The 13291-nt window shown below is 47.4% G+C and overlaps 1 protein-coding gene across 5 annotated transcripts in view; it reads left to right on the forward strand.

Annotated features, from left to right (window-relative positions):
* Window positions 1-8552, forward strand: part of GLYCTK (glycerate kinase) — a 30484-nt gene extending 21932 nt beyond the window's left edge. For all 5 annotated transcript variants that reach the window (XM_081185184.1, XM_081185182.1, XM_081185181.1 and 2 more), the window contains exons 4-5: window positions 993-1168; window positions 6527-8552. In XM_081185184.1, coding sequence (XP_081041310.1) covers window positions 993-1168; window positions 6527-7432 — 1082 coding nt within the window. In that variant the 3' untranslated portion in view covers window positions 7433-8552. The remainder of the gene's footprint in view (window positions 1-992; window positions 1169-6526) is intronic.
* Window positions 8553-13291: the final 4739 nt, after the last annotated feature.

Below are 13291 nucleotides of genomic sequence, written 5' to 3' on the forward strand. Positions count from 1 at the left end.
GGAAAGTCCTCTACAGATTCCAGGTCAGCAGTGGGTTAAGCTATCCAAAGAGGCCTCTAAGAATACGTGGAGAAGGCTCATCTTTTTTCTGGTGGTGTTACAAATGTTAGATTTCTTTCCATCACACTTTTGAATGAAGGTTCCCGTTTGTCTCATTGGAAGACTCCTCTTCACAATGACCTGTCTCATCCATCACCTTTTTTGTCTTCTCTTTTTGATCCTTGACTTCTTCTCTCATTCCAGCCTCCTCCCCCCCCCACACACCTTTGTTATACCAATGTTGCTGTATCTCCCTCCTTTTTCCCCCCATTCACTTTCAGCCTCTGCCTCCTTGTTCCTTATCCCTGAAAGCAGCAATTTTGTTTCTCATTCACTTTCTCATCTTTTCTTTCCTGTTTCCTCCCCCGCTGCGCACTCCTGTTCCCCCCGGACAATCTTTCTGCAGATTCCTGTCAAACACCACTCACCATAGCGATCCCTCTGTCCTTCAGACTATATTGCTACCGCTATCATTTCCCAAACCCTTTCCTTTCTTACACATTACAAAACTGATTGTCTTGACGTTCATATTTAAACACCTTCCTTTGATATCAGCTGAAGGACAAAGAGCCTGTCCAGTCTTTTACAGTTTCTCCATTAGTTGCTGGAGTTACTTATGCTGTGATTTTACAGGTTCAGAACTGTACTGAGTCGTTGATGAAACAGTGATGTATGTTCGAGAAGGAGGACTAATGCATTCAGGAGTCTTTGTGCGAATCTCTGCTTCAGCCACTTGGTAAAAAGCACTCCCAGTTGTCATTCCAATAAGCTATGCGTGCAGCTGAAAAAGAATTAGGAAAAAAATATGCTTCCAGTGCAAGGGAAAGGGGAAAGCTGCCTGCAAAATGTCTCCCATTGCTCTCTTTCTGATACAGGACTGCTCTGTGTGTGGTCATGAGAAGGAGCCCCGCTGTGTAAAAATGTACTGACTGTGAAGTTCTCCTGCATTTTAGGAGGAGGGTCAGCACTTTTACCTGCGCCCATCCCGCCAGTCACCCTGGAAGAGAAGGAAACCATCACCAGGTTACTTGCTTCAAAGGGAGCTACCATTCACGAGCTGAACACCATCCGAAAGGCCCTCTCCTTGTTGAAAGGTGGGGGGCTGGCACAGGCTGCCTATCCTGCCCAGGTGGGTATGAGATGCTGTCTGACTTTGCCCAGCAACTCTGTGAACATTTAGAAAGGAAAATCTTTTGTAACTCTAGGTCAGATGTGGGTGGCATGGATAGACTTGAAGTGCAGAAGGAGTGGGCAAGTTGTTTGTTTGCTGTTTATGTTGCTGCTTTGCCCTCCTTAACATCAGTGAGCATAAACTTGGTCAGCTCAGTTTCAGTGAAGCTGAAGAGAAGATGGCAGGTAGTCAAAAAGCATCTGAAGAATGGTGGGCTACTGACCTTGAAAGCTGACCAACATCTGTCTGCTTAGCACTCATGAGAGATCTGCTTCCGGATTGTGCTCAAGACTGTGGGGACAGTGAAGTGGTAAGCCCCAGATAACACACCAGGAATGAACTATGTAATCACACACACAAATCGGAGAGGAAGTCTTTTTAAAATATGTCTGCTTTTCTTTTCTTGTTTTTCCCCCTTTCCCTTTGTTAGTGCAGGAGTGAGGCTGAGCTTGGAAAGGAAGGAGGATGGTGGGGAAATGGAAAGGCAATAGGGTATTTAAAAACCACTAAAGTAGGACAAGCTAACATGGTGCCTTTCAGACGTTGCTGGACTCCCAACTTCCAATCAGTTGAAGTCCTCATGGCCTAAGGTGATGGGTGATGGGAGATGTAGTCCAGCAGCAATTGGAGTGTACCATGTTGTCTCCCAATCCCTAAAAAAATGTGCCCCTCTGGAAATTAGTAGAAGCCCAACCTTGGTGAAACCTTTTTTTTAAAGCTCTGAAGCCATTACCAGAGGATTCTTCCATATTTTTTACACTGCCTTTGCATAACCACGAGAGCTCTGAAGTTTCTTTTTTAAATGAATGAATGCAAAAGAAGCAATAGATTAGGGTCTCTTTATTGAACAGACCACTTTAGCAGGATAATGGAATTCTGTGCTAAAAATCCCAAAGTATCCAATCAAAATCCCAGTTTATACAGCAGTTGTGGATTATGCGAATTAATTAGGTATATGCCTAGTTCTTAATTCACATTTCACACAATTTGCACATAGTTGGTTGGGGGTAAGAGGCAGGGAGGGTAGGATACTTTTAATATTTAACAACTCCAGAAATCTTATACATTAATATATGTTTTTTTAATCATGGACTGGGAAGGGTCAGCTGTTTCTCAAAGAAAAGCGAAGGGCAGAAATCAATTCTGTCAGAGTGGTGGGAAAGAGATTGCTACTCTTGGAGTCATTTTCAAATGCAGTTGCTCACCAGTGGCACGGCTGATGTATTCAGTGCAGTGTTTAAAGACATGGCTGGGTCATTCACTTCCAATTTTTGCAGAAGACATGCAGGATAAATGAATGTGAATGGTTGTAGACATTTGTTTTAATAGGATGAACCCTGATCAAGAGTCTTTCTACATACTGAGAAGCCCTTCTGCTCCTCATCTAGCTTTCTCACTGCCTCCTTTTCCCCCTCACTCTCTGCTGCTGTGATGCCTGCTTCTGCAGGACTCACTGCCACTGCTGGTACCTGCACAGCCTATGCCTTGATACCAACACTGTTAAACACTTCCTCCTACAGCAGCAACAGTGGGATTCAAAAGGCATTTCCTTTGGGCCCAGCTCCCCTGGAGAGTGAAGTCCTGGGGGGCAAGCAGTCCTGCAGGAGCAGCATGCTAGCCAAGGGTGATGGTAAAGAAGAAGTTTCTCCCACTCCATAATGACTGCTGGACTGGAGCAGCAGCTGCTGGCAATATCTGTCTTCCACCTGGGCCAGGAGGAGGAGAAAGAGGCTGCTGGCTGCTCCTTGGTCAGTAAGGATGCTTGATGATAACGTAGCTCCAGCCGTAGATAGGTAGCCGTGTTGGTCTGCCATAGTCAAAATAAAAAAATTCCTTCCAGTAGCACCTTAAAGACCAACTACCGTATTTTTCGCACCATAGGACGCACTTTTTCCCTCCTAAAAAGCAAGGGAAAATGTGTGTGCGTCCTATGGAGCGAATGCAGGGGGGGGGAGGCAGGCGGGAAAAGCCCTCAAGAGCCGCACGCAAGCTTCGTGCGCTCTTGCGGGCTTTTCTCTAGGAGGGAGAAGGGACTGACTGGCCGCATCAGTCCCTTCTCCCTCCTGGGGGAAAAGCCCCCAAGAGCGGCACCCTCTTTAAAGGCTGCGCGGCTCCTGCAGGCTTTTCTACGAGGTGGGGGAATCCCCCCACCTCCCAGAAAAGCCAGGAGAAGCCGTGCAGCCCCTTTAAAGAGCCGGCGGCTTCTGCAGGAGTTGGGGGAAGCTGCAGCAGATTCCCTCCTCCCGGGCTCCCTTTGAAGCGGCAATGTGGGAGGGGAGCAGCTTACACTCGTGTAAGCAGCTCCTCTCCCACTTTCCTGCTTCAAAGCAACCACGGAGGAGGGAAAGAGGGGACCCATGGATCCTCTTCGCTGCTCGAGGCTGCAGCAGATTCCCTCCTCCCGGGCTCCCTTTGAAGCAGCAAAGTGGGAGGGGAGCAGCTTACACTCGTGTAAGCAGCTCCTCTCCCACTTTCCTCCTTCAAAGCAACCACGGAGGAGGGAAGGAAGGGGACCATGGATCCTCCGCTGCTGGAGGCTTCAGCGGATTCCCTCCTCCGTGATTGCTTTGAAGCAGCAATGTGGGAGGGGGGCAGTTTACACTCGTGTAAGCAGCTCCTCTCCCACTTTCCTCCTTCAAAGCAACCACGGAGGAGGGAAGGAAGGGGACCATTGATCCCCCGCTGCTGGAGGCTTCAGCGGATTCCCTCCTCCGTGATTGCTTTGAAGCAGCAATGTGGGAGGGGGGCAGTTTACACTCGTGTAAGCAGCTCCTCTCCCACTTTCCTCCTTCAAAGCAACCACGGAGGAGGGAAGGAAGGGGACCATTGATCCCCCGCTGCTGGAGGCTTCAGCGGATTCCCTCCTCCGTGATTGCTTTGAAGCAGCAATGTGGGAGGGGGGCAGTTTACACTCGTGTAAGCAGCTCCTCTCCCACTTTCCTCCTTCAAAGCAACCACGGAGGAGGGAAGGAAGGGGACCATGGATCCCCCGCTGCTGGAGGCTGCAGCGGATTCCCTCCTCCGTGATTGCTTTGAAGCAGCAATGTGGGAGGGGGGCAGTTTACACTCGTGTAAGCAGCTCCTCTCCCACTTTCCTCCTTCAAAGCAACCACGGAGGAGGGAAGGAAGGGGACCATGGATCCTGCGCTGCTCACGGCTGCAGCAGATTCCTTCCTCCCGGGCTCCCTTTGAAGCAGCAAAGTGGGAGGGGAGCAGCTTACACTCGTGTAAGCAGCTCCTCTCCCACTTTCCTCCGTCAAAGCAACTACGGAGGAGGGAAGGAAGGGGACCATGGATCCTGCGCTGCTCACGGCTGCAGCGGATTCCTCCTCCTTGATTGCTGGGAGTTTCTCTGGGCAGGAATTCCCTCAGCTTAAGTGGGGTGGGGGAAGTGTGGCAGGTAGGGGGGGTACTGAGAGACACATGTCTCTCAGATGAAAATTGGGAGTGGGCATTGTGTGAAGTGGCTGTGGATCTCCTGCCGCAGAACTGTAGGACTGTATAGAGTTGGGAGGGCCACCCAAGGGTCATCTAGCCCAGCCCCCTCACAATGTAGGAATCACAGCTAAAGAACGCCAGGCAGATGGTCCCCCAACCGCTGCTTAAAAGCCTCCAGTGGTGGAGACCCCAAACACCTTCCGAGGTCATAGAATTGCAGGGTTGGAAGGGAACCCCAGGAGTCATCTAGTCCAGCCCCGGTGGACAGCGGGCGCAATCCATCCCGTTGCGCAAGACTAAAGATGCTGTGCAAGGCTAAAGAAGAAGCCAAGGCAGTGAGCGGGATGGATCGCGCTTGCTGCCTTGTCTTCTTTAGCTGCACTGGAGAGGTTTAGCTCCTGGCTGGAGAGGTTGCGCGGCTATGGATCCCGCGCACTGTCTTGGCTTCTTTGCTCTTTGGGGCTGGGGGGGGGGGACCCGGGCTTCCCCCGCAGCCCCGAGAAGCTCTGGGAGAAGTGGACAGGCTGCATGCAGCCTGTCCGTTGCTCTTTGGGGCTGGGGGGGGGATAATATTTTTTTCCTTGATTTCCCCCTCTAAAAACTAGGTGCGTCCTGTGGTCCGGTGCGTCCAATAGAGCGAAAAATACGGTAAGTTAGTTCTTGGTATGAGCTTTCGTGTGCATGCACACTTCTTCAGATACACTGAAACAGAAGTTGCCAGATCCTTCTATATAGTGAGAAGGTGGGGAGGGGTGTTACTCAGAAGGGAGGGTGGGAATGGGAGATAGGCAGATAGCTGAGAGAGCCTCTTGACGACTCTTAACGACTGTAATAGGTCTTACAGGAAAAGGCAAGGGGTGGGAAGGTGAGAAATGGTTTAGTCATGTATAGTGAGATAAGAATCCAATGTCTTTGTTCAGTCCAGGTCTTTTCATGGTTTTAAGTTTGGTAATGAGTTGTAATTCAGCAGCTTCTCTTTCCAGTCTATTTCTGAAATTCCTTTGTAGTAAAACAGCTACTTTGAGATCTTGTATAGAATGTCCTGGGAGATTGAAGTGTTCTCCTACTGGTTTCTCTGTTCTGTGATTCTTGATGTCAGATTTATGTCCGTTTATTCTTTGGCGTAAGGTTTGGCCTGTTTGTCCAATATAGAGAGCTGAAGGACACTGTTGGCATTTGATGGCATACACAATGTTAGACGATGAGCTCCAGCCATTTGCTTCCCCTCGCCCCCCTCCCTTGGTGCAGCGCAGTGGTAAGCGGAGAAAGGCAGCCAGCTCATAGCAGTGCCTCCAACTTCCTGGGAGGGATGGGGACAGGGCAGCCCATCTGAAAGAGTGCTGTGGCCTCCATATTGAGAAACGCCAAATGAATTTATTACGTTAATCTGCGCACAGCTCTCAAGTATACTTTGTATTTAGGCAATGCACACCTGCTGCAGAAGGCGTCATCTCAGAAGCATTCCCTAAAGGGAGAAATGCCTTGTTTCAAAGACGGTGCTTGCTATCTGCGGTTTTTATAAGTACGCATGAATCTATTTAAACATTGCAGCCCTAATCCTCAGCATAAATCCTCTAGAGTTCAGCAGGGTTAACTTTCTGCGTCGTTTGGTTAGGATTGCAGGCTCTTTGACTTACAGCTGAATCTATAAAGTGCCTGCTTTGAAACCAGTTGCTCCCGAAGTGTTATGAGGGGATGCGAAGCCCCCTCTGTGGGCTGTTTCACCCTGTGCAAGTCATCGCACAATCTTGCAGTCCCCGTGTGATCAGCATGCATGGAGGATCACACCCTCTTCCTTCTCCTCTTGCAGTTAAGACTCAAATTCATAGCAGACACAGTGGAATGTTAATGAGCCATTCCTGCCCTTCTTGCTTCTAGGTATTGAGCCTCATCCTCTCTGATGTCATTGGGGATCCTTTGGACATCATTGCAAGCGGCCCCACTGTTGCCAGCTCCCACGGCGCCCAGGACTGTTTTCACATATTGACCAGATACAACATGCTGGACACCTTGCCGCAGTCGGTGCAGACCGTGCTGTCTGGCTCTGCCACAGGGCATAACACTCCCAAAGACTATTCCCACGTCTTCAACGTTGTCATTGGCTCGAACAGGTTAGCTTTGGAGGAAGCCCGGGGCCAGGCAGAGGAGCTGGGTTACTTAACTCTGGTTCTGAGTGACGCAGTGTGTGGGGAGGTCGGCACAGTGGCTCATCTCTACAGCCTGTTGATTCAGCTCATTTGCCTGAGCACCGCGAGAGGTGCCCAGACCGACCTTTTGAAAGACAAGGTGGAAGCAGCACTCTCTGGCCTGGAAGCACAGCTGGCGATCCCGGGCTTGAACTGTACGGACGCTTTGAAAGCTTTGCAAGAATCCCAAGCAGGAAGACCCGTTTGCCTTCTGGCCGGGGGAGAAACCACCGTGCAGCTTCGAGGAAGTGGGAAGGGGGGACGGAACCAAGAGCTGGCTCTGCGAGTGGCTTTGGAGCTGCACAGAGCCAACTCCACGGAGGCCGGCAGCTTTCTGGAGAAATACGAAGTCGTGTTCCTGAGTGGCGGAACTGACGGGCAAGATGGGCCGACAGAGGCTGCCGGGGCCTTCAGCAGCCAGGAGCTGGTGCGTGAAGCTGAGCAGGAAGGCTTCAATGTGGAAACTTTTCTGAGCAATAATGATTCATACACATTCTTCACCGAGTTCCAAAGAGGGCGCCACCTTTTGATGACGGGCCTGACAGGCACAAATGTCATGGACGTTCATGCTGTTTTAATCAGAGCTGGAGGTGGTTAGCGATGCACCAGACATTCAGATTCTTCTTACTACAAAGGAAGAACTATGGGCAAGTCTAGGCTGCATGAAGCAGGGAGCCTTGCTGCCCAGACTGTCAGTGTCAGATTCCAAAGGTTGCAATTAGACACATGGTAGATGTTTCCAAGGCAAAAAATAATCATAATCCTGGATATTAAGGTTGCATTGGCACCTCCTGGTTTAAGACTACTAACATAATTTTTTTTCTCCTGATAGGTTTTTTTTTAAAGTATCTTTTAATTGATTTTTTAAAAGAGGATGAATGCTTTAAATAAATGCACTCTGTGTGGAGTGTCTCTTGCATTTGATCCAGAAGCTACAGTTAGTGAAGGACACTGCAGCACAGTTGCTGGTAGTAGTAAGACCTTGCCATAGGATTCTGCAGATACTCCACACTCCCATCCCAGCCACCACGGAAGGGTCTGCTGCTGTTTCTTTTCTGCCACCGGTGCTCTGATGGAGAGGCCAAAAAGGGAGCATTCTGGGACTGGGGTTGGGAAAGGCTTTGGAGCTGCCCTCCCATTCCCCTGACTCACTCCCAGAACAAGAGAAAAAAATAAACCAGCTCTGTAGTACTTCCATTAGGAACACTCCCCACTCCAAAAAAGACCGACTGAAAGAAGAGGGGAGCAGAAAAAGGATCACTGTATCAGATCTGTCTTCTGTTTCATGTATGTACAGTGGTACCTCGGGTTACATACGCTTCAGGTTACAGACGCTTCAGGTTACAGACTCCGCTAACCCAGAAATAGTACCTTGGGTTAAGAATTTTGCTTCAGGATGAGAACAGAAATCTTGCTCCGGCAGCGTGGCGGCAGCAGGAGGCCCCATTAGCTAAAGTGGTGCTTCAGGTTAAGAAGAGTTTCAGGTTAAGAACAGACCTCCGGAACGAATTAAGTACTTAACCTGAGGTTCCACTGTACTATAGATTCCACATCTGTTTAAGTCTGCTGTAGGCTAAACATCCTACCCAGACACCACCTACTAAGTGATACCTTCTTATTTTTAACAGGAAAACTGCCTTTCATGCTCCCTCTCTCGCGGTCACTCATGTCTAATGCACTGCCCATTATTAAATAAAAGAAATATATTTGCCAATTAACTCACATGGTTATGAAGTTCTTCTTTCTATAAGAGGGATTACCTCTGACTTTTTGTCTTCACATTTTGCATGACAACTGAGCAACTCGTGACTATAGACACAAGCCTTTTGAAACTCTGAAGAAGAAAGCATTTCAATTTAGTGATGTTGATATATTGTAACTTCTTAATTTCATGCACTGGCCCTGAATTTGTTGTATTTACCATCACTAAAGCAAAATCGGTGTAGTGAGGTGGGAGACATTGTCCCGTGTTCTTTTATTTTGTAATATGCTTGGCTTTGTTTTGCATTTCCCAAATAAGCATTTTTCTTAGGATTCCCTGCATGGGGGTGTCAGTAGGGTTAGCCTACTGTGTTAAGTTTCCCCAGCCTGGATGTGACAGTCAGAGGTTTCCACAGCCCAGCCTCTGGGTCCTTGACAAGAGCTTGGAACTGAGAATCTAATTGACCAGATTCAGGGAGCATATGCATTTTAGCTATTGATCTTGGAGCCATTACTAACATTGAAGTGGGAGAGTGTCATCACCTGTTATGGGAAGAATGGCATGATGAATAGTCCAGATGTACCAGCACAAATGTAACCTGACCCTGTGACCTTTCGCTCACCCTTTTGAGATGGCATTTTCTTCCTGGTTGATATTTCATGGCGGAATGCACTGTGCTACATGAATGCTGCAAGCTCTCCCATGTATTGTTTCGCATGCTGGCCAGAAAAAACAATGCAGCCTCAAGTTTGTGACCTTTTTAACAGTATAAAGTCAGAAGCCACTGTCACTCTGATTAACTCCTCTAATCCCACAGAACAAAAGCAAGAAAGCCTGCAGAGGCAACCGCCCTGATCCCAATTTGCTGCGCTGCAAAATGCAGGCCATTATTCGAGTGTCGCCAGCCAAGTTTGCGTGTCCACTTGAACAAAACAATGAACAAAACCAGTCTTTCATCATATTTTGTCACATAATGGGGGTTATGTGAATGGGTCATTGTCATAGACCTGGATTTTGCTCCTGTGTGATCCCTTTCCCCAGCGTGGTTGATAAATTAGTACTGCAACCCATTCCTCAGCATATTTACTTGGAAGCAAGACCCAAAATGATCCTAGTGTCACTTAGTCTACACATGAAAATGCAGAGGATCATTGTCTTAGTTACTCCAACTTTACTACTCATTCTAAAACACTTCCAAATCATTGTTTGCTACCACCTGTTGAAATCTATATCTGCCACCTCTGATAAAAAAAAGACTTGGCTTTCTGAGCATGGTTAGTTGTTAAAACCCAGCTGCACGGGTGGTGTTCATGAAAATATTTCCACACAGCTGTGCAAATGTCTGAAAGGTACTCCCCACACACTATATTATATCTTCCCACTCAGTTCTTGGGTGACTTGGTCTGACAAAATCCAGCCAGTTCAGAAAAGGATACATTTAAACAAGGTTGATAATTGTTTACAATATGTAAAACAGCAGGGTAAAAACATTGGTTTCTAGCTAAGACAGCATTAAATAAGGGAGCATAATCAGGTTTATTTTATACCTGAGGTTAGTAATCCCATCCCAGCCAGAAGTTCAGCTTGCATTACAGCAGGGACATCTGTGTGTGGCAGCTTAAGGCGGCTTGTAGGCAGAAAAGCTTTACCATTATGGAAGGGTAATACAACACGCAGCCCAAGGGCTGCATGCAGTCTTCAAGGCCTTTTTCGTGCCCCCCCCAACCTTGGACAACACTGCCTTCCCAAAGCCAGGTAAAGCAGTGCTAGGCCAGGGTCCTAGAGTCCTCCCGTCTTCTTCCCAATGCTAGTTAGCGCTTTCCCAGCTTTGGGAAGGAGGTGGGAGGGCTCTAGGACCCTGTCAGAGACTCAAGCCTCCTTCCCAATCCCAGTTCCTTGCTTAAAAGGCTTTGTGAAGGCAGCATGAGTGCTGTGGGGACATAAAATTTCGGTCTTGCTCCTCCCTGCCCCGCACAAGAAAGCAGTGTGTGGCTTGTGGGTTCTATACTGAAGTCCTCTTGTGGCCCAGTTGGTATTAAAAGTTAGGCCACCCTGCATTGTGGGAATACTTACAGGGAGGAAGTTCTTTGCATCAAAGGCATGCAGCTAGGTATCTCAATTGGAGGCTGCTTCTGTGGTTTAGCGCATGAAAGGACAAGATGTAAGACTGAATCCCAACAGGATTTAGAGTGCCCTTGTAAGAGTGGGGAAGCATCCCAAGAGGTTGTGTATCACATGAATTCCATATGGACAGAATACGGGGAGAAGAACTTCAAACTTGATTTCCTCAAAGAAATCCCCATAGCTTGGAGATCACAGTAAGAAGGGAAGCTGCTTGGTTTTATCGTTGAGGTTTACAATCAAGTGGCACATTTAGCTAGATTATGAGAATGTCTCACGATGCATGTAGCCAGAGCAATCCTTCTGGCATGTGGGACAGGGTGTGTGATCCTTGCAGGTTGTGAGCCTGGGAGAGCTCACAACCTGCAAGGAGTATTCCTAATGGATATGTGTTAACCTGGTTTATTTGGAACATGTTGAAGTACCAAGGACAAATGTGTTTTTCCTTCTTGGTACTAGTATATTTAGTTGCAGAGAAAGTGTAGCTCATCTAAACGATTTAGCATCATGCAGGTGTCTAATGGCAAATAAAATGTGAGCTTTTTGCTAAGAAATAATTGTGATTGCACAGCTTGTGTTTTTGGGGAAGGAAAAAAAATTAAGGGTTTTTTGTTGAAATCACTCCGAAGCATTTAAGCTTACCAAAATCTGCCTCCCTGCAAAAGGAGGGTCTGAGCCGACTGATTATCTGGCCTCGCCATGCTTTCTGCATCTCCCACAGCAGCAGCCCCAGAAAAGAAACAATTTCTTTTATATTGGCAGAGTTCTTCATTAATCCTTGAAGATGCTGCTTGCTCTCGTTCTCAGACAGGTTCACAAAGCTTTTGCAGCATTCACTTCTCTAGGGTAATCCCTGAGCTGTTAAGTCTGCATAGATTTCACTAGCAACATCCCTCTGCTGCTGCTACTGCTGTTGTTGTTGTCTTTTTCTTCTTTTTAATGGAACGTTTCAGTGATGATTAAAATAAATTCCTCTTGTTAAAGGGAAAAGGCGCATTAAACAACGGTTAGATGAAAGGAGGCTGCTTTTTGAAGCACACTTCACATCAGTGTTCTGTTGGTTCCTTTTTCTCCCTGGATACTTTTTATCTTCCAGCTTCCTTTTCTTTAATGAGGCAACGGCAGGAATGGGGGAAGTTGGTCAAGGACAACGAGGCTGCAAGAACACTTTCACTTTTCCTATGTACACGCGCGCTCTCTCTCTCTCTCTCTCTCTCTCTGTGTGTGTGTGTGTGTGTGTGATGTGTGCATGACACTTAACACTCACTGGAAGGCCATGCAAAATACAAAAAATAAAGCAAACATCTCTTAGAACTTGGTAGCTACAGTCGTCCCATAACAACCACCAGCGGGGTTTTTTCCTTTGGGGCAGGGGGTGAAAGAGGGAAAGAGCAAGCTTCTGAATACACGCTGTACCTAATGCCATCACATGTCAAAACATGTTTTGTGTGGGATGGTCAGGTCTATGTAAGCAACAACAACGAAAATATTTTAGCACACTATCAAACATTTAAAATCATGTACCCAAGCAGTCAGCACCACAGAGCTTCCAGGAGTATTAATCCAGGAGAGAGGTGTTGTTGAGGCTTTCATTTGCCTCCAGTGTAACAGGGACTAACAGCACTTTTATATAGCTCCTGCAAAGAGGAAATTAACATCAAGAATGGCCAAGCATTGCTTCAGGATGCCTCTTGGGAAGTGATTCACTAACAGACATGTAGATGCCCCAGTAAAAGAGAGAGAATGTGTGTGTATACATGTAACACAGAGATTAGAAGAATGCCCACCATTCATTTGTGCTTGTGGCCATGTGAATGAAGCAGGTCATGTTGCCTGCTTTAGCTATCATAAGAGTATTATCAGAAGAGCCCTCCTGTGGCTCAGTGGGACAATGCACCTGGCTGTTAACCAGAAGGTTGGTGGTTTGAGCCTACCCAGGGACAGCTATGAGCAGAATTCCTGCTTTGTAGGGTGTTGGACTAAATGACCCTTGGGCAGTGTTCGAAACTCCCATGGCGCATTTTGCGACAGGGAATTTCATTAGCAAGAGCAGTTTCTGAGCTCTGGGCACAGTACTTCACCTAAGATTTCAGAATAAAACTGCAGAGTAGAAGGAAAGGAGGACCTTTTTTTCTGCCTCCCCACTTCCAGCTACTCTCTGAAGACTGGAGAAGAGGCTCTCTTATGAATATTAGGGGGTGGGCAGGAGAAGGACTAGACAGTGTGAAAAATGAACATAGTATTTTAGCTGCAGTTCATTCATTTTCATCTTTGTATTCTTGTTATAAAAAAAGTACACCTAGACAGTCCATTGTTGCGCCCATAACCTACGTTTAAGGTGCCATTTAACTCCTAGCTTTCATATCTCAGTTTCTAACACTGCCCTCGCGGTCCCTTCCAACTCTAGAATTCTATGATTTGTTCCAAACCAGCCCAGCAAGGGGGGAGGTGAGTATATCCCAAGGAAAGGATTCCTCAACTGGCCCATGAACAGCTGGTGATCCAGGAGCTTCATGCAGGTAGTCCAAGGTGTGTCCAAAAATACAAGTAAAAACCACACAGCATCTAGCACAGCACAGTACCATTTCTATAATGGGGGGAAAACACCATTAAGTTCTCTACCAATACAATTTT

The sequence above is a fragment of the Podarcis bocagei genome, assembly GCF_964188305.1.
Source record: "Podarcis bocagei genome assembly, chromosome: 2".
In the NCBI taxonomy this organism is placed as follows: Eukaryota; Metazoa; Chordata; class Lepidosauria; order Squamata; family Lacertidae; genus Podarcis; species Podarcis bocagei.